Source organism: Poecile atricapillus, chromosome 4 (assembly GCF_030490865.1).
Source record: "Poecile atricapillus isolate bPoeAtr1 chromosome 4, bPoeAtr1.hap1, whole genome shotgun sequence".
Lineage (NCBI taxonomy): Eukaryota > Metazoa > Chordata > Aves > Passeriformes > Paridae > Poecile > Poecile atricapillus.
This window is the reverse complement of record NC_081252.1, coordinates 75,658,969-75,684,002: the sequence shown is the minus strand read 5'-3', so window position 1 is coordinate 75,684,002 and position 25,034 is coordinate 75,658,969. Positions and strand designations below refer to the sequence as shown.

Here is a 25,034-nt window from a genome sequence, read left to right as displayed (position 1 = left end):
GCTTTATCTGCTGCTTCATCTTCTGCTTTATCTTCTGTTTTATCTTCTGCTTTATCTTCTGTTTTATCTTCTGCTTTATCTTCATCTTCTGCTTTATCTTCTGCTTCATCTTCTGCTTTATCTTCTGCTTTATCTTCTGCTTCATCTTCTGTTTTATCTTCTGCTTTATCTTCATCTTCTGTCTTATCTTCTGCTTTATCTTCATCTTCTGCTTTATCTTCTGCTTCATCTTCTGCTTTATCTTCTGTCTTATCTTCTGGTTTATCTTCATCTTCTGCTTTATCTTCTGCTTTATCTTCTGCTTTATCTTCTGTCTTATCTTCTGGTTTATCTTCATCTTCTGCTTTATCTTCTGCTTTATCTTCATCTTCTGGTTTATCTTCTGGTTCATCTTCTGCTTTATCTTTATCTTCTGGTTCATCTTCTGCTTTATCTTCATCCTGCCATCCTGGTGCTCCTGGTTCTGCGGGTTGCCACAGCTGCAGCCCCGCCTGGCCCGCTGTGGGTGTTCAGGGAGCTGTGCTGGTTTGTCCTGGGTATAAATCCTGATAGGATTTATCTGAGCTGAGTTTTGACATCAGAGCACCAGAATCCTCCATGGAAGGCAGTCGGGTGTCCCTGCTCCAGGACAGGTGAGCACTGGAGGGCAGAGATCCCCTCAGGCTGTGCTGCCACAGGTGAAGGGCACATCTGCCACCCCATGGTTCTGGTGGAACCTGTCCTCGCTGCCAGCTGGACATGACGGGCTCCTGGCTGCAGGGATCTGCCCCACTTCCTGCTCCCACCTGGATCTTCTCCCTCTGGCATCATCTCCACCGACAGACAGACCTGGAGCTGGCTTTGCTTCAGAGCTTGCAAGGTCAGGCCACCCTCCGTGGGATAAACTCCAGCTCAGCGTGGCAGCAGAGCTTTTTAGGGAGCTCAGGTGCATTCAAGGCAAGGACAGAGACAGGTTCAGGTGCTCCAAACCTCCCCGAGGCAGTTCAGAGCATTCCTGGGTGAAGGTATTCCCTAAGAACATGGGAGAGGATGCCAGGCTCAGTCCTCTCCTGCCCTCCCAGTGGTGCTTTGTCCTGAGCTGCTGATCCAGCAGCCTCCAGCTCCTTCCCGCTCCAGGGAGGCCTTTGGGTCAGTCTGGTCCTTCTGCAGAGACCACCCAAACATTCCAGACTCTGCATGGCTGGGACATTCCAGTCAGGAGAACCCCCAGATTCTCCTTTTTTCTATGGTAACTCCTCATTCCCACCATCTGATGCTCTCAGGTTCTCCTTCTGGGATGCAGCAGCAGCAGCTGTGTCCCAGTGGTTCCCTTCCAGCTGCTCCACCTGGTGGAATTCCAGCTGCAAATCCATGGGGGTGATCCCACAGAAGCAGCACTTGCCTTGTCCCAGGGCCACTCCCCAAGGGGACAAATTCACCTTCATTTCACATTCAGCTTCATTTGGAAGCTCTTCCCTGCGGTGCCCTTTGGATTTGTGTCCCGGCACAGCCGAAACTCCTCTTGACCGGGACAGAAGGAACCAGTTTGGAAAAGAAAAGAACGTTTCTGGATCACGACATCTCCCATTTCCCTGGGGATTTTCTCCCTCGCTTCTTTCTCAAAATCTCAAAATCAAAGCATTTCCCCACTTGCTCCCCAGTGCTCTGGAGCTGGGAGATCTCAGTCATTTCTGGGAGAAAATGCCTTTTTTTCTAAAAATCGTGGATTCATGGGATGGTTTGAGTGGGAAGCGACCTTAAAACTCATCTTGTTCCACCCCTGCATGGGCAGGGACAGCTCCCACTGTCCCAGGGTGCTGCAAACCCCGTCCAGCCCGGCCTGGGACACTGCTGGGATCCAGGGACATTTCCAGGGGGAGAGGGAGAGGGAGAGGGAGAGGGAGAGGGAGAGGGAGAGGAAGAGGAAGAGGAAGAGGAAGAGGAGGAGGGAGAGGGAGAGGGAGAGGGAGAGGGAGAGGAAGAGGAAGAGGAAGAGGAAGAGGAAGAGGAAGAGGGAGAGGGAGAGGGAGAGGGAGAGGGAGAGGAAGAGGAAGAGGAAGAGGAAGAGGAAGAGGAAGAGGAAGAGGAAGAGGAAGAGGAAGAGGAAGAGGAAGAGGAAGAGGAAGAGGAAGAGGAAGAGGAAGAGGAAGAGGAAGAGGAAGAGGAAGAGGAAGAGGAAGAGGAAGGGGAAGGCTCTGGCCTTCAGGAACTCCATTATCACTGCTTAGGAGCCCCTGGGACACCTCGGGGAGGTTGAACGTGCACCTGCTCCGCCTGTTTGGGTGATTTTGGGGCTCGGTGACACCTCGGGGCCGGGGAAGGTCAGGAGTGAGCCCCGATGGCTCTGGGGGCTGTGCCTTTGTTGTCCCTTGGCTCCCTGTCCCGGAGCCTTTGATTTGTGACCCAGCTGGGTTTTGATGGCCGCTCCTTTGTTTCCCCCACTCAGAGGTGCTGGACATTTTCCAGGGCATTAAAACCTCATCCTGGAGCCGTGGAGCTCTCCAGGAGCTGACCCCAGCTGTTCTTTGTGGTCAGTGGGGTGGGTGTGGGACCCCTCTGAGCGCCAGGGGCTCCGGCAGCCGTGTCAGACGGGATCTGGTTTCATGTTTATACCCCTGGCCCTGGGAGACAGGTTCAAGTATGTGAAGTATCCCCCTGCAAGCACAGGCTGCTGCAGGTGTGTGGGTGCTGGTGGGCATAAAAAAACATTCCTGACACCAGCTCTTTTGAGGAGTCTTCACCTCCTGATGGCTATAAGCCATTAGGAGTCAAAAGAAAGAGCTGACATCCGACAAGTCCGGATAAACAGCTAAACATTAACCCTTAAAGTGGCCCGAAAAACAGACTTAAAAGGCTCTTTGTGGAAAGAAACCATTTTTTTTTTTTTGCAGGCCTGTTAATTGCTGTCTTTCTTCAGGACACCTTTCAGCAGCACCTACTGTAAACACAGGGGCTCCTCCCCAGGATTCCTGCAGGGCCGTGGCCATTCCTGAGCCCACCGGTGGCTCCTGGGCTCTGCTGCTTTATCCTGGGCCTGAAAACCAAGTCCCTTCCTCTCTCCTGCCAGCCCACCCTGCACATCGCTTGCTGGGAGTCAGGGAATACCGAGCTGGAATGATGAGTGACCCACCAGGATCCCTGAGCGCTGCTCCTGGCCCTGGGGAATCATTAAATCAGAAAATACCTTTAATATCATCAACCATTCTTGGTCAGAGGCCTCTTTTCAGGGTTCACCCCCAGATCTTCCCTGCCCTTTCCCCTCTCCTGTCACACAGGGTTGGATTTGTCCTTTTTGGTGTATTTGGAGTTGTTTTGGCTCATCTGGAACGACTCCAAGAGGTGCAGGATGCAAAGGAAGGGGATCAGTTGTCCAGACTTGCCTGCTTAGGGCTGAGAATGCCTTATTAATCACATCTCACATATATAATTATCTGTAATTGCTTTTTAAATTTCCTGTTCCTAGTGAGGCTGGTGGTCTGTGAGAGAAGGAAATGTGCTGGAGGTTGGGATCCTGAGGAATTTGCTCAGCTTCCCTAAAGCACCAAGGGCATCCCTAAATCCCACTCTTCCATCGTGCTCTTCCTCCTGAGTAGCAGGAGAATTCAGGGATCGATGTCTTCAGCAAAGAGCAACAAATTCTTTCTTCCTTGACAGAGCTGCTTGAGGAATTCCTGCTGGAATGGGCCTGGGAGCTCATTTTCATCCAAAGGGAAACTTTTCAATAATGCCCACATTCAAAAGCAGGATTTTAGGGTTTTTTTCCTTCCAAGAAAGGAGAAACTCTGAGTGTCTGTGTAGGTGCTTTTCCCTCCAGCAAGGATCAGGAATCATAACCAAACTCTGTGATTCTGGGAGTTCTCAAAACTCAAAAAGTTCCACGTTTGGAGTGGTGCCTTTTCCACCCATCCACTGGCTCGGGTGTTCCACAAGAGATCTGTAACGTGAGGGTTCTTCCAGGAATCCAGGGAGGATTTCCTCAGCCCTCTCCTCAGGAAAGTCCTGGCCTGGCCAGGCCACGAGCCCTGGGGTCACCTCACAGCTGCTTCTGCAGCAGCCTGAGACCTCTCTGGAGCTGGTGTGGAAGTGAGTTAATTGTGGTAAATTCAGATTTACCCCGTGGTGGATCCCCTCCCACACTGAGCAATGTCCCAGCAGAGGGGAAAGGCTTCAAGGCCTTGGCTGTCTCCTCTCCCTGGAGGACAGACACAGGGGACATTTCTTGATCTTGCTGTTTGAAATCTTGAAATCTTACTTTAATAAAATCTCAAAGCTTTTATTTGGGGGTTTTGTTGTAGCACTTGAGGTTTCTGGTGCTGTGGGCATCCCTCTGCTTTCCCAGAGGACTCAAACCCACAGCTCTGCAGTGACTCGGGGGTGGTGCCGATTCTTATTCCAATTTTTATAAAGCTGGAAGCGCTGAGGGCTCAGTGCTAACCAAAGCCCCCCAAAACCCCAAGTGAAGGCTTAGAAACCGTAGGATTTCAAAGAGCAGGATGGAGAAGAAGCTCCTTGTGCCTGTCAGGTGTCACCGAGGTCACCGGGAGGGTCCCCGTGGGGCGCTGGGGATGCTCCTGGGGGATTGGTTTGGGTTTGACTGGTTTGGGTTTGATTGGTTTGGGGCTGGAGCTGGGGAGCTGCTGCTGTGCTTGGGGACAGGCTGGGACACGCAGGGAGCGGGGGTCACCTCCCAGCCCAGGTGTGGGGCTGTCATCCCACCTGCCGGCTCTGTTATCACCGCCGGGATCATCGCTCATTCCGCAGGCACCGAGGGCAGCTCCCTGCTCCAGCCAAACACAACATTTCTTTCAAAGATGGGTCAAAAAGACTGGAGAGAAACCTAAAATGAGGAGAACTGTGCTGGTCACCTCTTAAATTCAGGTTTTATTATTAATTTGAAGGAAAACTTCACAAATCCGCCTTTCCCTTCCGCCCGCCTGCTTCCGTGTCGAGCTCTTTGCCGAGTGTTTTTCCTCAGAGAAGCTGTGCTGTGGTAATTTCCCAAAAGGGAGATTAGAAATTCCCACCCTGGATTGTAGAAGAATTAAATTAGGTTGGAGAAGACTTTTAAGGTCATCAGGTCCAACCGTTAACCCAGCACCAGCAAAGCCCAGAACCACAGAATCATTTAGGCTGGAAAAGATTTGGTTATTCCCAAATTATTTGGCAATTGGTTATTCCCATTTAAGCTGAGGGCAGGAGCATCCCTGGCAAACAAAAATAATCCTGAAATGGAAAACCTTCAAAAACCACTACAGGCAAATATTCCAGAACAGCCAAATCTTCCAGGACAAAAAGCCTCCTGAACTTAATAAATCTCAAAAGCCAAAACAACCAAATATTCCAGAACAGCCAAATATTCCAAATTTTTATTTTTATTTTTATTTTTATTTTTATTTTTATTTTTATTTTTATTTTTATTTTTATTTTTATTTTTATTTTTATTTTTATTTTTATTTTTATTTTTTATTTTTATTTTTTATTTTTATTTTCATTTTCACTTCTATTTTTGTTTTTATTTTTTTTTGCTGTTGTTTGTTTGTCTTTTGTTGCTGCTGGTTGTTTTTTTTTATCTGGAAAAGATGTTCTGGGAAGGCAGAAGGGAGGTGGATGCAGTCAAAGCATTTCCTATCAGCTCAGGAGTAGAATCACGATCTCTCGGAATGGTTTGGGGTGGAAGCAGGACAGGGTAGAAATGTGAGGATTTTTAAGGTCCCTTCCACCCCAAACCATTCCATGATTCCATGGTTTTAATCTTGAGCTCTCAGGAGACTTTCCATGGTTTTGTGAAAAACATTTTGACTGAATACATTTTTTTTATTATGAAAACAGAATGTTTCTTTCAAAGTTGGGTCAAAAAGACTTGAGAGAAACCCGAAATGAAGAGAACTGTGCTGGTCACCTCTTAAATTCAGGTTTTATTATTAATTTGAAGGAAAACTTCACAAAATCCAGGTTTCTCTCAGAACTGTCTTCCTCCAGCTCCGTGATTTGGGCAGAAAACTGAATATCAATCATTCATCAATCATTCATTTGTACTTCAGTCATGAGAGCATCTCTCCACCAGAGTGTCCAGCTTTGGGATGCACCGGGATTTCAACTGAATAGAAAAAGTGGGAAGTTGTCAGAAAAGAGCTTGAACACCAACATTTTGGGCAGCAATCTGCCTTGCTGAGGAGAGGCACGAGTTTTGTCTGTCAGTTTTCACAAAGCTGAGCTGATACTCTTTGGACACTTGCATGGGAAGGAGATCAGCAGGAGAGAGCTCCTCGGGGCAGCAAACGGAGAAATGAAGAGCTGGAATTGTGGATTTAGGAAAATGCCGACCGTGGGGGTGGCTGGTGCTCCTTGGAGTGGGACATGGAGAGACCTTGGGGCTCCACAGCTGCTTGGGCTCTGAAGCAGAGGCTGGAGATGCTCTGAAAAATATTTCCTGTGTTACAATCAAAAGGTTTTTGGAGTTTTTCCCGAATTCTCTCACCTTCAGGTCACCTCCAGCTGTCTGCAGGACTGTAACAATTCCAAGAGGAATCCTTAGCCAGCACTGCTGTGCTCGTCTCATTCCTTAGGATTCCATGGGCGGCACTTTAGTGGTTTGGGTGGGATGGGACCTGAAAACCCATCTAATTCCACCCCCTGCCATGGCCAGGGACACCTTCCATGGACACCTTCCATGGCCAGGAACACCTTCCATGGACACCTTCCATGGCCAGGGACACCTTCCATGGCCACCTTCCATGGCCACCTTCCATGGACACCTTCCATGGTCAGGAACACCTTCCATGGACACCTTCCATGGACAGCTTCCATGGACACCTTCCATGGTCAGGGACACATTCCATGGTCAGGAACACCTTCCATGGACACCTTCCATGGACACTTTCCATGGTCAGGAACATTTTCCATGGACACTTTCCATGGTCAGGGACACCTTCCATGGTCAGGAACACTTTCCATGGTCAAGGACACCTTCCATGAGCAGGAACACTTTCCATGGACACCTTCCATGGACATCTTCCATGGTCAGGGACACTTTCCAAGGCCAGGGACTCTTTCCATGGACACCTTCCATGGTCAGGGACACTTTCCATGGCCAGGGACACCTTCCATGGACACCTTCCATGAGCAGGAACACTTTCCATGGACACCTTCCATGGCCAGGGACTCTTTCCATGGACATCTTCCATAGCCATGGACACCTTCCATGGCCAGGGACACCTTCCATGGTCAGGAACACGTTCCATGGACACCTTCCATGGCCAGGGACTCTTTCCATGGACACTTTCCACTAGGCCCAGGTGCTCCAAGCTCCATAATCCAAGGGGAACTGGTCAGTGACCTGAGATACCACAGAGACACCCACAAATCCATGGGGCAGGATGGATCCATCCAAAGGGGCTGGGAGAGCTGGGGGAAGGGCTCACAGAAACATTTCCCATCGTTTATCAGCACTCCTGGATAACTGGGAAGGTCCCAGTAGACTGGGAATGCAAATGGATGGGGCCCTCATGACAAGAAAGGGACTGGAGCATGTCTAGAGAAGGGAACGGAGCTGGGAAGGGGCTGGAGAATTCCTGAGGGAGCTGGGAAGGGGCTGGAGAATTCCTGAGGGAGCTGGGAAGGGGCTGGAGAATTGCTGAGGGAGCTGGGAAAGGGCTGGAGAATTCCTGAGGGAGCTGGGAAGGGGCTGGAGAATTCCTGAGGGAGCTGGGAAGGGGCTGGAGAATTCCTGAGGGAGCTGGGAAGGGGCTGGAGAATTCCTGAGGGAGCTGGGAAGGGGCTCAGGCTGGAGCAAAGGAGGCTCAGGGGGAATTTCTGGCTCTGCACAAGTCCCTGGCAGGAGGGGACAGCCGGGGGGGATTTGGGATCTGCTCCCAGGGAACAGGGACAGGAGGAGAGGGAACGGCCTCAGGGCAGCTCAGGGTGGACAGCAACAGGAATTTCTTCATGGAAAGGGAGCTCAGGCCTTGGAAGTGCCCAGGGAGGTTTGGATGCCCATCCCTTGAGGGATTTCAAAGCCCTTGAAGGTGGCATTTGGGGACATGGGGCAGTGCTGGCCCTGGCAGGGGTGGTTGGGTTTTGTGATCTCCAAGCTCCTTTCCAGCCTCAGGAATTCCACGATTCCGTGGTGCCACAGCCCTTCCTACACCTGGCAGAGCTTCCCAAGGGCTCCAAGAGCCTGGCCCTGCCCTGGGCTTTGCCCTGGTGACCAAAGTCCTGGGAGGAGATGGCCGAGAGCTGCTGGAAGGGCCAGGAGACCCTTCCCAGGCTCCAAAGGAGCCTCCAGCACCTCTCCCCGCTGGCAGCAGCAGAAGACACAGTGACCATCCTGGTCCTCCCTTCCCCCACCCCGGAGCAGCATCCGTCAGTCCCCATGACCCTCCCCCTCCCAAAATTGGCTGCCTTCTCCCTTCTTCTCCCCCCCCTCCTTTTTTTTGGCTGAGTGATGAGCTGTATGCCAAATCCATCTGCTCCTGTCTCCCCTAGCTGCCTTCCATATCGTTCCAGGATCCCTGGCAGCGAGCCTAGACCTATCTCTCTCCCTGCACTCTCCGGAGCACATTCCTTTCTACACCTTTTCCCGAGCTGGGATAGAAATGAGTATCAACCCCAAACAAAAAGCATCTGCTTTCTGCCTGCTGCTGCCTCACCGGCCGCGCCTGCACGTTACACCCGTGTCAGCAGCCATGCAAAACACACACAACCCCCCTCGCACCCAGCCGGGAGTGGATGCCGCAATTTGGGGCGCAGGGAGCTCCCCCGCGCCCGCTCCCGCGCCGGCTCCGCAGCACCAGCTGTGACCACCGCACCATTTGTTCCTCCAGCCCACGCCAGCACTCGGAGCCAGTTCTTTATCACCCCAATTAGCCTTGTCTGAGCTGATGAGAGGAGAGAGGCTTCCACTGCAAGGCAGGGATGGGGGGAAGAGAGCTGGAGAGCCGTGGGTACCCGGGAGGCGATTCCCAGCTTTGTTCCTTGGGAAGGATGGATTTCAGCGGGTCAGGGGCGCCGGTGCTGGCATCGCTGCCGTCCTGCCTGAGCTGCTCCATAAACAGGTGCTTCGTAAGGGTCAGGACTTTATGGGGTTTTCCCCCTTTTTCCCTCGTGCTCTTGGCTGTCCTCCAGGAGCGTCCTCAGGCTTCACCTGCTCCCAGGGGCTGGGCTGGGCTTCATCCTGGTGAGGATCTCCCTGGATCTATGGCAGAGCTTCCAGCGGCCTCGCAGGGCGCTGAAGGAATTCCCTCTTCTCCCACAGCCTCACTGGAGAGTTCCCCATGCTGGATACCAAGCTGTCCATGCAGCCATCGGCCCCAAATCTGGGGTTTGCCCCAGACATCCCCCCTACAGCACTGTCTGGGAGTGGTGCTTCCCACCCCAGGTCCCTCAGAGCTGCTGGAGCCTCTGTCCCTCCTGGACTCCTGCTGGATTCACTGGTCAGGGCCCTTTCCTGGTGTCCCCCCAGTGCCATCATCCCAAAGCCAGGAAGGGGATCCCTGCTTTGCCCTGGCACAGATGGAGCTGGGAGGAAGAGGATGGATGTGATTGAACCCCAGACCCACGGTGGGCACTCGGTTTGAAGGGATGATGCCCTGTGTGGGACAGGGGGACAGGTCCCATCAGGGTGGGCCCAGCAGGTCCCAAGCTGCTCCTCAAGGCAGCTGCTCCTGCACAGGAGGGCTCCCAGCATGGCCATGACCATAATCGGGGTCGTCTGGGAGCTGAGACACCAAAATCTTGACAAGGAACTGTGGTGTCCACATCTGACACAATTCTGTGGCCAGTGGAAGGCTGGCTGAGCAGGTCCAGGATTCTGGAGATCCGTCTATCCCAAAATGAGTGAAATTACACTTTCCAACAAAAACCACCACCAAGGGAGTCAAAGACTGACCTGGTGCACAGCCAGGTTGTGATTTAATGTTGTCTTGATACCTGTAACCCACCATCATCTCCCTGCTCTTCTCCATCTGATTTCCAAGTGGGAGGAGTAGGTTCCTCCTGATGGATTTCTGAGCAGCTTTCCCAACTTCTTGTACATCTTTCCTTGGTGCAGATGCACCCCTTGGAGCTCCTGAGGCCCTAGAGCAGATTTTAATCCCTCCTTGATTGAAGTCAGCCAGAAGGAGACTTGCAGAGGAGGCTCCAGTTCAACCAGTCACCCCCAGTTTCTCCAGCATCTTCCCAGGCTTTGGGTTTGGTGTCACACAGCTCCAAACCAGCACCTGCTGGTGTCACAGAGCTCCCTGCCTGGGTGCCCATCCCACACGAGAACCATGGAATCATTAAAATGGAAAAGCCCTCAGAGTCCATCCAGTCCAAGCATTCCCCAGCACTGCCAAGGCCACCGCTGGCCATGTCCCCAGGTGCCACATCCGTGTGGTCTTTGAGCACTCCCACCTTGGGCGTGAATTCCCACATCCTGCTCAGTCACCAGAAGCATTCTGCCTCCATCCCATCCTCCCTGAACCCACCTCAGACCCCACAGCCTTGCCGTGGATGAAGAACTCATCCCCCACCCAGGGAAAGGAGCTTTTTTCCCCCCTGGACCGGGGGATGGAAGCTGGAAGGATCTACAAACAATTATCTCATCTCTTCCTTCCACCAAGACAATCTCAGCTCTGCCTAAACTATTCTTGATGGGTTCCCTGTAATTTGTGCTGAAAACTTCCCACCACAGACGCCCCACACCTTCCCCGAGCAGTCGGCTGCGATATTTTGCTCTTCCCACCAGGATACTCTTCCTGCTGTTCAGCTTGGATTGTGCTCACTGCTTCTTGAATTGTGTCCCAAGAGAGCGTGAACACAACACTGCTCGCTCCTTCCTTCCTTCCTTCCTTCCTTCCTTCCTTCCTTCCTTCCTTCCTTCCTTCCTTCCTTCCTTCCTTCCTTCCTTCCTTCCTTCCTTCCTTCCTTCCTTCCTTCCTTCCTTCCTTCCTTCCTTCCTTCCTTCCTTCCTTCCTTCCTTCCTTCCTTCCTTCCTTCCTTCCTTCCTTCCTTCCTTCCTTCCTTCCTTCCTTCCTTCCTTCCTTCCTTCCTTCCTTCCTTCCTTCCTTCCTTCCTTCCTTCCCTCCTTCCCTCCTTCCTTCCTTCCTTCCTTCCCTCCTTCCCTCTCCCAGCCTGGTGCACATCCCCCCGTGCAGCCCCTGGCTGCACATCCCCGGGGTCTTCAGAGCACCGCTCTGCGCTCCTCCAGGGCAGCTGTGGCTCTTCTTGGAGCTCCCAGTTCTCCAAAGCCTTGGAGAGGGTGGGATTGGGGGCCTCTCGGTTGGGTTTCTGTGGAGATTTCCCAGGAGCAGGCTGGGTTTGGGCTGCCCCATTTCCCCAAGCCCTGTGACGGACGGCCAGCGCTGACCCGCCCAGTGCCAGGTGGGATTCGTTTCAAAGCAGAGAATCCCAGGATCACTGAGGTTGGAAAAGCCCTCTGAGATCACAGAATCCAACCTATGACCCGTCCCCACCTTGGCAGCGGTGTGGCATCACCACATCCATCCATTCCTTGAACCCCAGTCTGGCCGACTCCACTTCCCACCTGGAATATTTCCTCCCGGTGCTTGAACCCACCCAGCCCCAAAACCTCGGAGCTTTTCTGCCTGTCCCTGGCAGAAAAACCCCCACACAAAGGGAGGAAAAGCTGCGTCAGAGGCAGGCAGAGCAGAGTTAATCCTGCCTCGAACGGGATCCGTCGGATCCGGATCTCCTGCACCTTTCCCGGTGCTCTCCCGGCACAATGCTTCACTTTGTGCTGCAGCACTGAAAGGAATGGTGAAGTTGCTAATAATGGCACTAAAAGAAAATATGCTACATCTGTTATGGATAGCAGTACAAAATTAGCTGATCACACCTCTGACACCCAAGATGTCTTCACTTAAAATACTCGTTGGCTTTACTTTACATAATTTGCTGATTATATTTAAAAGAAATACAATTTTGCAATTACTGTTCTTTCTGGTGTGCTATCTATGCATCATTTTCTTTTTATGTTTATATATTTCTCCTTCATTAGTGCAGTCTGAAGGGTGATTAGATCCCTTCAAACATTTTACAGAGGTTAAACGTTGATTAAGATTTAATTATTACTGTAAATAGCTTGGAATGACATATGGTGCAAAAACCTGACATATGTGCATTTGAATAAATGAAGTGCTATTTCCCATGATGCTTCAGTAGCTGTTTAACAGCTTTGCTGAAGGGTTATGTTGCACCTCATGTTAAGATTGCTTTGATGTTATATTTTGTTGGGTTTTTGCAGCTGAAAGCTAAGAACAGTTTTTCCAGTTTTTAAAAACATTGAATATTTTAAATACCTAAATTGTTTTGCACAAATTTTTGCTAATTTGTCTAACTAGGTTAAACATTTTCAAAAGCATTTCGATTTTTAACGTGGGTTCCTCGCATTGTGTCAGCACCAGCGTGGGTTCAATGTATAGGATTTCGAAAATTCCAGGTTTTCCCAGATGTCCTGTCCCGGCTGGGAGCGGGGTCTTCGCTTCCCGTGGGGACCGGGAGAGCCACGGATCCCTCCCGGGGATGAGGAGATTCCGAGAGATTTCAGAGCAAGGGAAAGCTTTGGGAGAAGCTGGTGGAGGGAGAAAATGAGGAAAGGGACGGAGATTTGATGGAGATGGAGAAGGGCAGGAAGGGTTTGGCCGTGAGGGTGGAGCCAAGCCAGGCTCTTCCCTGGTGGCACCGCTCAGCCCTGGGCTCTGCCAGGTCCAGCTTTGGGCACCGGATCCCTGCGAGCTGCAGGGAGAGGAAGGGATGGAAAACTGGGATGGGTGGGATGCGTTGGAGCCTCAGACACTCTATAATTCATTGAGCACTGCCAGGCAGCGAACGTGCAGCGTTTCGTGCGCTACAAACCCATCCAGATCGGGGAGGGGGGCTGGAGGCTGGAGCACGGCACATGAAACACCAGGAAAAGGCGTGATTGCCACGGAATTATTTCCATCTCCGCCTTAATCGATCGATCCGCGGTTCTGATCCCGCTCCTCTTTGCCTTCGCAGATCGAGACGTCTCGGCTGGAGCCCGAGATCGCCATGGCCACCAGCAGTAAGACTGTGGTCTACAACAAAGGCTTGTGAGCGGAACAGGAGCATCCCAGCCCAGAAGGTCTGGGGAGGGAAGAGGGGAAACTCCAGACCCCGCCTGGGAGAAAGCAAGCGACAACACCAGGATGAGATAACAGAGCTCAGCGAGAGGAGCTGCTCCCGGCAGCCCGGGAGTGAATTAACACCCGCAGAGAACTGACACCTCACACCACTCACTAAGATGCATATTCAAAGTTCTAACCTAGCAACAGGAGCAGCAACTACAACAAATAAAATCACGTTGAAACACTTTAGAACTAGCTAACAGGACTCAGAAGTAGCGGCACCGCATGGAGGGAGCGCAGGGGCGAGCCCACGTGGTCGGGGCTGCACGACGCCGACATCACCCAGCACATCTTGTGCTCACGGGACTTCAGCCTCCACTGATGCTGCACAACACCGACTCTGGAGAGAGCCTGGGGTGGGTGGATGTGATTGATCAGGTGATTGGGAATGCCCGGTATTGATTTCCTGCCGATGCCACCCCAGCAGTCCTGCTCTCAAGAAGAATTCCCGCATCCGTGTGCCCGGTGATGGGCTCGGCTGTGCCCCGTCCATCCCTCCTCCTCCTCCTGCAGACGCTGCTGGTGGCACATTGCCCTTCGCTGTGCCACTGGCTGGCCCTGGATCCCACCACCCGCAATTCCACAGGGGATTTTGCCCAGATTTCAAGGTCCTGGAAAGCCAAGGTGCCCGCACATGGAGTGTTGGAGCAGAAGTGATGCTGGAGCTGCTCTGTTCCTTTGCACAGCCCTGAGGGGGGTTTGCCTCACCCAGCACAGAGACTCTGACAGGGATGGTGCTTGTCCCAGGTGGTCACCTAAGCCACGCTTTGCTGGGCTGGTGTCTAAGGACAGGATGTGGCTTAAGTTTGGATCAGTCCCCAGCTGGGCAGGCAGTGGGACAAGGATCATTGCAGTCCCCTTCCAACTGGAATTCCTCTCCTCTCCTCTCCTCTCCTCTCCTCTCCTCTCCTCTCCTCTCCTCTCCTCTCCTCTCCTCTCCTCTCCTCTCCTCTCCTCTCCTCTCCTCTCCTCTCCTCTCCTCTCCTCTCCTCTCCTCTCCTCTCCTCTCCTCTCCTCTCCTCTCCTCTCCTCTCCTCTCCTCTCCTCTCCTCTCCTCTCCTCTCCTCTCCTCTCCTCTCCTCTCCTCTCCTCTCCTCTCCTCTCCGAACCTCTCCTCTCCTCTCCGAACCTCTCCTCTCCTCTCCGAACCTCTCCTCTCCTCTCCTCTCCGAACCTCTCCTCTCCTCTCCTCTCCTCTCCTCTCCTCTCCTCTCCTCTCCTCTCCTCTCCTCTCCTCTCCTCTCCTCTCCTCTCCTCTCCTCTCCTCTCCTCTCCTCTCCTCTCCTCTCCTCTCCTCTCCTCTCCTCTCCTCTCCTCTCCTCTCCTCTCCTCTCCTCTCCTCTCCTCTCCTCTCCTCTCCTCTCCTCTCCTCTCCGAACCTCTCCTCTCCGAACCTCTCCGAACCTCTCCGAACCTCTCCGAACCTCTCCGAACCTCTCCGAACCTCTCCTCTCCGAACCTCTCCTCTCCGAACCTCTCCTCTCCGAACCTCTCCTCTCCTCTCCGAACCTCTCCTCTCCTCTCCGAACCTCTCCTCTCCTCTCCGAACCTCTCCTCTCCGAACCTCTCCTCTCCGAACCTCTCCTCTCCGAACCTCTCCTCTCCGAACCTCTCCTCTCCGAACCTCTCCTCTCCTCTCCTCTCCGAACCTCTCCTCTCCTCTCCTCTCCGAACCTCTCCTCTCCTCTCCGAACCTCTCCTCTCCTCTCCGAACCTCTCCTCTCCTCTCCTAACCTCTCCGAACCTCTCCTCATCTTCCTCTTCCTCTCCTCTCCTCCATTTCTTCCAACCCCCAACCCATCAAAGCCGACCCTGCCCAAGGCCTTGTGCTGGTGCAGATGGGGACCCAAAGCCAGGTGCTGGCAGCTGTGACACTGCACCCTCAGAGGGGACACTTCCCTCTGGGGACACCTGTCCGTCCGTCCGTCTGTCCGTCCCTTCACTGGGTGGCTCAAGGGGAGGGCTGAGTCACCCCCACACTGCACCCAGTCCTGTCCTCCTGTGGGTTTGGGGCCACAGTTTGGTTTTCTGGTGTATCACAGCCAAAATTCAACCCTGAGGGACTGCCCCAGGTTCATTTGGAGCGTGGCCACCAGCAGAGCACTCCAAAGGCGGGATGTCCCCTGGGATCCCGGTGGGGATGGACTGGGGCAGCACAGGCTCTTCCCCATCAAATTCCCATTTGTTGTGGGCTTGGGGAGGGTGGGGGGAAAGGGGAAACCAAATCATCTCTGACACAGAATGTATTTGATGGATTTATTGCCATGCCTGGATTGGGAGGCCCGAGCCCCCCTGCACGGAGCCCGACCCACAGGAACGGGACCGCGCCGTGGGGCGGCTCAGGGCTGATCCTGCCCCGGTGGAAATCAGGAACAATTGCACAAAAGGGATCCACGCTGTGGATTTACAGCTCAGCAAACAGGGCAGGAGGGGCCAGGCCCTGACCAGCTCCCAAAGAGCGCAGGGCACCCAGAGCGGGCCCGGCTCAGCCCAGGAGAGCTGGGTTGGGCCCAGCCCAGCTCCTGCCATGCACTGGGTGAGATGAATGTACGGTCCAGAGGATGTGGGGAGGCCATGAGGAGGTGACAGCTGTCCTGGGGACGCTTCCACGGCCATCTGTGCTCCTGGCAGCGCCCTGGGAGCGGGGAACAGAGGGGAGAAGGGATGCTGGCCTGGGAGAGCCGCTGGGAATGCCCTTTCCATGGGGCTGGGATCGCTGTGGGGCGCCGGGGGTGTTGGTACCCGCTGGCCCCACACCCACGGTGGCTCTGGAGCAGACAGAAGCTCCTCTGAGGCTGAAATTCCCGTTTGGGCTCCATGGAGCCGAGGGGGAGCTGCTGCAGGAGGCACAATCCCACAGGGATGGGGCAGAGGCAGGACAGGGAGGAGGCTCCTGGCTCGGCCTGGCTGCAGCGTTCCCCCTTCCCGCTGGGTTCCTGCCGGAGCCTTTCTGCTTCAGAGCTCCCTCATCCCAGGCTTTTGTTTGGAGGAGGGGGAAGGAGGAAGGGATGGAGGCTGCGCTTTGCCGTCAGGTTCCGGAGAGGTGGAGCGAGGAGGGAGCGGTGGTTTGGGTTTGTCGGTGATGGCAGATCCGAGGTTTGGTGTCTGAGCTGGGGTTACCTGGAGCAAGGAATTTCCAGGGGATGAAAGGAGGCTGGGCTTGGCTGCCTGTGCTTCTTCAGGAGACACCCAAGGAAAAGCAGGGATTGACCAAGTTCTGCCTCGGGAAAGAGCCAGCTCCTGATTTTCCCGGTGGTGGGAGCGGGTGTGGTAATTAGCAGGGGCTGCTCATCCCATTAATCCAGTGATCATCATTAGGGGCTGGATCAGTTTGGAGAAGATTCAGGATTTATTAAAGCCAGGCAGCTCCAGGGAATGCAGCGGGGCCTGATCCTGCGGGAGAGGCTGGGACCAGCTTGGGGGATGTCAGAGGAGCTGCGCTGCGAGCGAGGCTTGGCTCAAAGGCAGCTGCTCCGTCAAACAAGTGACAATCAAAGGGCCTAAATGAGTCTGGATTTGTCGTCTGCCCGCACAAACCCCGTCAGACTTGTTTGGCTTTGTGTGGCAGCAGAGCGGGGCTCAGTCAGCTCGGCAGCGTTTGTGCTGAGCAGTGGAACATCCCGAGCCTGAGCCAGCCCTTCCCGGGGTTACCTCTGCCAGCCTCTGGCAGTGGCAGCTCAGGATGCTCCCAAATTTTGTCCCAGTGCCGCTCGTGGCCCCTGCCCTGGGTGGAAGCTCCAGCTGGGAGCTGGGGAGAGCCAGTCCTGGGCTCACTTCCCTTCCTCTGGAAGCACGGAATCGTGGAATGCTTTGGGCTGGAAGGGACCCGGAATCTCAGCCCATTCCAAACCCCTGCCAGCGTGCTCCAAGCCCCTCCACAGCCCCTGCAGGTCTGGGGTGAGGAGGTGGCCCTGGACACCTTGGGACTTGTCCCCCCCCTCTCCCAAAGCCACTGGCATCCCCCAGGGACAGTCAGGACGCTGCAGATCCCTCTCTGCCGTGTTCCCCTCGCTGTCCCCAGCAGGACCAGGAGGGGTTTGCACGAGGAGCAGGTTGTGGTGGCCCTGTGGTCCCAAACCCTCGGGGCAGAGTCCTTGTGCATCCCAGCACGGGGACAGCAGGATCACGACGTCCCCAGCTGAACCCAGCTGAAGCAGTTCCAGCACCCCAGCGAGGGCTGGGGCTCGGATTTGATCTCAAAGCAGCAGAAAAGCTCCGCAGACCCAAACCTGACCCTTTGGGATCTCCAAAGGCAGTTCCACTCCCAATTCAAGGTTGGGCTCCCTCCTGGAGCAGCCCTGGGAGTTCCTGGCCCCTGACCTCGTGGGTGGGAGCCACGGAGAGCTCGGGAATGCCCTTCTGGGCCATTCCGAGGGCGCCGGGGACACGGAGCTGGGAGCGCAGTGCCCACAGCGGCACCGGTGATTAGGGCAGCGAGCAGTGCCAGGAGGACTCCACACCGCAGCTAACGATAACATTCTGCACGTTCACTTAATCGCTAATTAATCTCCTCCTGCACAAAACGGAGCCTTGGGTTTGCGGGAACAACCCCGAGCATTTGCATTCCCGATTTCCTGTAATTGGGGAAGCGCGGGGAACGGGGAGCGCGGAGCTCACATCGAGTCCTTCACCTCGGCAGAGAATAATAATGAGATGATCATCTCCCGAGTATTTAATTAGAAATGTCGCAGTTAATTGATTTCTTGGCTATGTTAATTAAGGAATAATGAGGACCAGGTTGCAGGCAAAAGGTGCCGGCGAGAAGTTTGGAGTCTCTCCTGGAGGATGGGGCTGTTGGCTGCCCCCTGAGGTGCCCGGGGGACAACCAGGGGACAAGGCCAGGGCGGTGTCACCCCCGTGCCAACCCTCCCAGCCTGGGCACGGCTCAGCTCCTTCCGTTTCTCCTCGGTTGCTCCTTTTCCTGCTCCCCATCCTGGCGTGTGCCCGGCTCCCAGGATGGGCAGAGGGTCACTGTGGGGCACGGCGGGGGTCACCTGGCCAGAGCTGGAGCCTGTCCCCAGGGACATCCCCACCCATGGCTGCTGGCCCAGGGATGGGGGTGTCCCTCCTCCTCCTGGGGCGCTGGGGGGGGTGGAGATCCAGAGCCTGGGGATTGCTTCGGGAGGAGCCCGGGGGCTGCCGGGGCTGTGTGAGGCCCTGGGCAGAGCTCTGGGGACAGAGCAGCTCCCCCGGGATGCTCTGGGGACATTCCAGGGTGGCACCCGCAGTCCTGGGGGTGGTGGCCGTCCCCAGCTCTGAGTGTGTCCCCAGGTCCCTTTGGGCTTTTCCCGGCTTTGTCCGGCTCGTTCCGCACCCGGCATCTCTCTCATCCTGGGATCTGAGCACACCCTGACAGCCGATCCCTCGGGAATGGCCAGGGCTCAGCTGCCAGCAGCGGCGTCTTCCAGCGGGGTGGGCACCCCGGACACCCCCGGGACAGCCCGGGACACACCGGGACACCCCAGACACCCCCAGGACACACCCGGGACACACCGGGACAGCCCGGGACACCCCCGGGACAGCCCGGGATACCCCCAGGACACACCCGGGACAGACCGAGACACCCCGGGGACACCCCCGGGACACACCGGGACGCACCTGGACACACCTGGGACACCTCGGGGCACACCCGGGACACACCGGGACACACCTGGGACACGTCGGGACACATCTGGGACAGCCCGGGACACACCGGGACAGCCCCAGGACACACCAGACGCCCCCGGGACACCCCCGGACACCCCCGGGACAGCCCGGGACACACCTGGGACACACCGGGACACCTCGGAGTCACCCCTGGGTCACCCCTGGGACACACCGGGACACACCTGGGACACACCGGGACACCTCGGAGTCACCCCTGGGTCACCCCTGGGACACACCGGGACACCCCCGGGACACCCCAGGGACACCCCAGGGACAGCCCGGAACACACCAGGACACCCCGGGACACCCCGGGGACACCCCCAGGGTACCTCGGGACACACTGGGACACCCCCGGGACACCCCGGGGACACCCCCGGGACCCCCCTGCTCCAGTTCTTTTTAACCCCTCCGTAGCCACCACCCGCGGCTCCTCGTGTAACGCTCGGATCTGTCGGAATAAAAGAGATCAAAACACTCGCTGCGCTCCCAGCTCCGTGTGGAATTCCGTGGGAATTTTGGGATTTAACCTGCCTAAGGACAAGGTTATTATGGGCTGGTTTTACAGGGAAAAAGCCGCACGGGGTGGGGGGATTTTCCTTGGAATGATTTTCCCTGGATGTGGGGAGGGCGCTTTCCCAGCAGCAGCAATGATGAATTTTTGTGTGTTTGTATATAATTATACAAAAATAATTACAAAATCTGTATCGCGCTAGAATATAAAAATACATATAATTACAGGCATAATATATATAATTATCATCTAGTACATATAATAAAATATATGAGCCAATGGATATATTTTAAAATATGTAATTAGATATCATTATATATAATAGAGGCCTTACCGAGCACCATCGATATTTTATATATACATATTATGTACACCATGGATGGTGTGCATACTGATAAATATATATAAAATATAAATTATAAAATACCATATACACTTTATATATGCATTGGGAGGGATAGGTTTTATTTATGTATATAGAATGTGTATGTAGAGGCTGTATTTTATACGGAATTATTTTATTTATATATATAATTTATATATATGAATTATTTTTATATATATAATTTATATATTTTTATATATATTTTTATATAATTTATATATAATTTTTATATATATATTTATATATATATATGTGTGTGTAATTTATATATATATATATATATATAAAATTAGGAGATGTGTTTTCCCCCAAATTCCAGGAACACCTGGGAAGGACTCCCGGCCTTGGGTGTCCCCTCCATCCCTCAGGGGACATTCCCGAGGGATCCTCAGGGCACTGGGGCTGTCCGGGAGCTCTCCCGACATCCAATCCCTGTGCGGGTGTGGAGCTGCGGTTCCTGGAGCTGCCACTTACCTGTCACCTCCAGGGACCCTCGGGGACCCCCGGGGACACCCTCCATACCTGTCACACCTGTGGGACCCCCGGGGACAGCCGGGGACAGCCAGGGACAGCCAGAGACACCCCCCCATCCCTGTCACCCCCGGGGACACCTGGGGGACACCCCCCATCCCTGTCACACCTGTGGGACCCCTAAGGACCCCCCTGTCCTCACCCACCGCCACGGATCCACCAAACTGCGCTCATTCCCTTTCTCCCAGTGCCCCCCAGTCTTCCCCAGTGCCTCCCAGTGCCCCTCCAGGGCTTCCCAGTGCCTCCCAGTGCCCACCAGTGCCTCCCATTACCTCCCAGTGCTTCCCAGTGCCCCCCAGTCCCGCCCAGTGTCCCCCAGTGCCTCCCAGTTCCTCCCTCAGTCCACCCCAGTCCCCCCCAGTGCCCCCCAGTCCCCCCCAGTTCCCCCCAGTGTCCCCCAGTGCCTCTCAGTGCCTCCCAGTTCGCCCTCCCAGTTCGCCCCCCCAGTCCACCCCAGTGCCCCCCAGTGTCCCCCAGTGCCCCCCAGTCCACCCCAGTGCCCCCCAGTCCCCCCAGTCCCCCCAGTACCTCCCAGCACCTCCCAGCACCTCCCAGTGCCTCCCAGTTCCCCCCTCAGTCCACCCCACTCCCCCCCAGTGCCCCCCAGTGCCTCCCAGTCCACCCCAGTCCACCCCAGTCCCCCCCAGTACCTCCCAGCACCTCCCAGCACCTCCCAGCACCTCCCAGTGCCTCCCAGTGCTCTCCCAGTCCCTGCACCCAGTGCCCCCCAGTCCCCTCCAGTCCCCCCCCAGTCCCTCCCAGTCCCCCCCAGTCCCCTCAAGTGTCCCCCAGTGCCCTCCAGTCCACCCCAGTGCCCCCCAGTGCCCCCCAGCCGCCGTCCCGCCGGGTCCCCGCTGTCCCTATCCCGAGGAGGTGGCGGTGTCCCCCCGCCCTGCCCCGCAGTTCCCATCCAGGTGAGTTTGCAGCACGTTTTTTTTATTTCCACGCAGTAACACTCACTACAGCCGCTACCTACGGGAGGGAACGCACGCACACGGGCACGGCGAGAGAGAATAAATTAAAATAAATCCTCATAAAAAAACCCAAACCATGAAAACGAGGCAAGGGGGGGACGGTGGGGAAAGGGATGGGGGGGGGAAAAAAAAACCGGTGGCAAATGAGAATAAAAAGGTTAAATGAGGAAGGGTTTGGAACATTGAGCTTGTGGTGGGACGCGTCGGTCGGATCTCACGGACTCGGGCTCCGAGGAGGATGCGCGGTCCCGGGGCCGCCCTGGCGGGCTCCTCTCGCTCCTCGGCTCTGCGGGAGCCCCCCGAAAGCCCCTCCGGGGGACGGGGTCGGGCCGCGCCCCGAGGAAAGGCCGCGGGCGGCGGCGGCGGCGGCGGGCGATGTCCCTACAGTCCTGTCGGTGCCACCGCCTGTGTCCCCCAGGCCTGCCCCGGGGTCCTCTCCATGGTGGCCGCACCTGGAGCCTGTCCCTGCTTTAGTCGTTGGAGGTGACGTCGATGTCTTCTCCGCTCGACTGCTTGGTGGCGAGGCGCCATCGGTTGATGTGGTGCGAGCCCTTCTTCTTCTGCTCCGAGTCGGGGCCCTCCTCCTCCAGCTTCTGCCGTTTGTATTTCGTCCGCCGGTTCTGGAACCACACTTTCACCTGGCACGGGAGAGACAGCGGCGCTCGGGGCTGCGGCACGGCTGGGAGCTCGGCCTGGCCTGGAGAGAGGCCACGCTGTCCCTCCCTGTGTCTGTCACTGTGACTGTGTCATCCCTGCGCCATCCCTGTCCCTGTGCCTGTGTCTGTGACTGTCCTTGTGCCTGTGCCTGTGCCATCCCTGTCCCTGTGCCTGTGTCATCCCTGTGTCATCCCTGTCCTGTCCCCGTCCCTGTGCCATCCCTGTGCCTGTGCCTGTCACTGTCCCTGTCCTTGTGACTGTCCCTGTGTCTGTGCCATCCCTGTCCTGTCCCTGTGCCATCCCTGTCCCTGTGCCTGTGCCTGTGACTGTCCCTGTGCCTGTGTCATCCCTGTGTCATCCCTGTCCCTGTCCTGTGCCTGTCCCTGTCCTGTCCCTGTGCCTGTGACTGTCCCTGTGCCTGTGTCATCCCTGTGTCATCCCTGTCCCTGTCCTGTGCCTGCTGCTGTCCTGTCCCTGTGCCTGTCACTGTCACTGTGCCTGTCCCTGTGCCGTCCCTGTGTCATCCCTGTCCTTATCCTTTGCCTGTGCCATCCCTGTCCCTGTCCTGTGCCATTCCTGTCCTGTCCCTGTGCCTGTGTCATCCCTGTCCCGGTGCCTGTCCCTGTGTCTGTGTCTGTGCTTGTGTCTGTGTCTGTGCCTGTCCCTGTCCTGTGCCTGTCCCTGTGCCTGTGCCATCCCTGTGCCATCCCTGTCCCTGTCCTGTGCCTGTCCCTGTGCCTGTGCCATCCCTGTGCCATCCCTGTCCCTGTCCTGTCCTGTCCCTGTCCCATCCCCATCTCTGTCCCTCCAGGAGCTGCCCTGCCCTGCCTCAGTTCCCCATGGCAAGGTGGGACAGGGATGGGACAGGGACAGAGATGGAACAGGGATGGGACAGGGATGGGACAGGGATGGGACAGGGACAGCTGCATTTGCTGCACGGTCGCTGCACTGTGACCGAGGTGAAGGACACTCAGTGACACCTCAGCCATGGGACAGCAGGACAGGGGACACCCCTGGGAGCACCCAGAGCGCGACACCCTGAGCTGGATGGGCACGGAGCACTGGGAGCAGCCAATCCCAGCACTGCTCCAGCTGTCCCTGGTGTCAGGATGGCACAGGATGGCACAGGATGTCACAGGATGGCACAGGATGGCACAGGATGGCACAGGATGTCATAGGATGCCACAGGATGGCACAGGATGGCACAGGATGGCACAGGATGTCATAGGATGCCATAGGATGTCACAGGCATGGCAGCGTGGCTGCGGTGACCACTGGGGTGACACTCAGAGCCATCCCCACACCCCTGCCAGGACTGTAATTACAATTAGCGAACCCTAATTGACCACACTGAGGGTTCAGGAGACCTTTTCCACTGTGCTGGTGCCAAACATCCCCAGGAGTCTCCGTGTTCGGGGATCCCACCCTCCTCACCTGCCCAGGAATCCAAATCCAACCCCACCATCCTCGATTCCAGCACGGGGAACGTGGGAACGTGGGCTGGGGGTGGACAGGACAGGACAGGACAGGACAGGACAGACAGGACAGGACAGCAGGGACAGGACAGGACAGCAGGGACAGGACAAGACGGGACAGGACAAGACAGGACAGGACAGAGAGGACAGGACAGCAGGGACAGGACAGGACAGCAGGGACAGGACAGGACAGGACAGCAGGGACAGGACAGCAGGGACAGGACAGGACAGCAGGGACAGGACAGACAGGACAGGACAGGACAGGACAGCAGGGACAGGACAGGACAGGAGGGACAAGGGTCACTTTGGGGTGCTGAGGGCACCCACACGGTCAGTGGTGCACGGAGGGATGTGGGATGCCAGGGGCAAAGATGCAGGGATGCAGGATGCAGGGATGCAGGGATGCAGGGATGCAGGATGCAGGGATGCAGGGATGCAGGATGCAGGATGCAGGGATGCAGGATGCAGGGATGTCAGGGATGCAGGGATGCAGGGATGTCAGGGATGTTAGGGATGTCAGGGATGTCAGGGATGTCAGGGATGTCAGGGATGCAGGATGCAGGATGCAGGGATGCAGGGATGCAGGATGCAGGGATGCAGGGATGCAGGATGCAGGGATGTCAGGGATGCAGGGATGCAGGGATGTCAGGGATGCAGGGATGCAGGTGGCAGCGGTGAGGGATGCAGGATGCTGCAGGAAGCAGCAGGGATGGGATAAGGGAAGTGGATATGATTCAGGCAGGGCTATGGGATGTGGGAATGCTGCAGGATGCGATGCAGGATGTGGCAGCTGGGATGGTGAGGGATGCTGCAGTGGGATGCTGCAGGGAGCAGGGTGGATGCCCCAGGCAGCAGCGCTGGGTGCTGCAGGCAGGGATGTGGGGTGAGGAGGGCATGGGGTGGGGTGGGGATGTGCAGGTGGGATCCAGAACTCCAAAGGCGAGATGAGGATGCCCAGGAGGGATGAGGATTCCACAGGAGGGATCCAGAATTCCAAAGGTGGGACAAGAATGCCCCAGGCGAGATCCAGGATGTCCCAGGAGGGATGAGGATGCCCAGGAGGGATGAGGATGCCCAGGAGGGATGAGGATGCTCCAGGTGGGATCCAGGATGTCCCGGCCGGGATGAGGATGTCCCAGGAGGGATGAGGATGCCCCAGTTGGGATGAGGATGCCCAGGAGGGATCCAGAATGCCCCGGTCGGGATGAGGATGTCCCGGGAAGAATGAGAATGCCCGGGAGGGATGAGGATGTCCCGGGAGGGATGAGGATTCCACAGGCAGGATCCAGGATGCCCCGATCGGGATGAGGATGCCCAGGCTGGATGGGGATGCCCAGTCGGGATGAGGATGCCCAGGAGGGATGAGGATGCCCAGGAGGGATGAGGATGCCCAGGAGGGATGAAGACACCGCCTGGCTCCCAGCCCCAGCAGCACCAGGTGCCGCCACCAGCCCAGGCCGGGCTGAGCCTTCCCCCACTGCAGATTTGGGATCCCGCGGCCACGGGCAGGGCTCGGCTGCAGCTGATCCCGGATCCACGGCCCTTCCCCTGTCCTTCAGCACCGACCACCGCCTGCTCCCTGCTCCGGAGCTTCCCGGATCGGCATTCCCAGTTCGGGCCGGCATTCCCAGTCCGGGCTGGCATTCCCAGTTCGGGCTGGCATTCCCAGTTCAGGCCAGCATTCCCAGCCCGGGCCGGCATTCCCATCCCAGATCAATATTCCCAGTT

The 25,034-nt window shown here is 56.0% G+C and overlaps 2 protein-coding genes across 4 annotated transcripts in view; one reads left to right on the top strand and one right to left on the bottom strand.

The window, feature by feature from the left end:
* The window catches only part of SFXN5 (sideroflexin 5), a 115,152-nt gene extending 101,134 nt beyond the window's left edge, over nucleotides 1-14,018 (top strand). Inside the window, 1 exon segment of the mRNA XM_058837780.1 lies at nucleotides 12,979-14,018. Coding sequence (XP_058693763.1) covers nucleotides 12,979-13,056 — 78 coding nt within the window. The 3' untranslated portion in view covers nucleotides 13,057-14,018.
* Nucleotides 1-25,034, bottom strand: part of EMX1 (empty spiracles homeobox 1) — a 76,477-nt gene that overhangs the window by 41,114 nt on the left and 10,329 nt on the right. For 2 of the 3 annotated variants that reach the window (XM_058837783.1, XM_058837784.1), the window contains one exon: nucleotides 21,141-21,812. The exons of the other annotated variant lie outside the window; for it this stretch is intronic. In XM_058837783.1, the coding sequence (XP_058693766.1) occupies nucleotides 21,645-21,812 (168 nt within the window). In that variant the 3' untranslated portion in view covers nucleotides 21,141-21,644. Of the gene's footprint in view, nucleotides 1-21,140; nucleotides 21,813-25,034 lie in introns of those variants that run through there. 3 annotated transcript variants of the gene reach the window in all.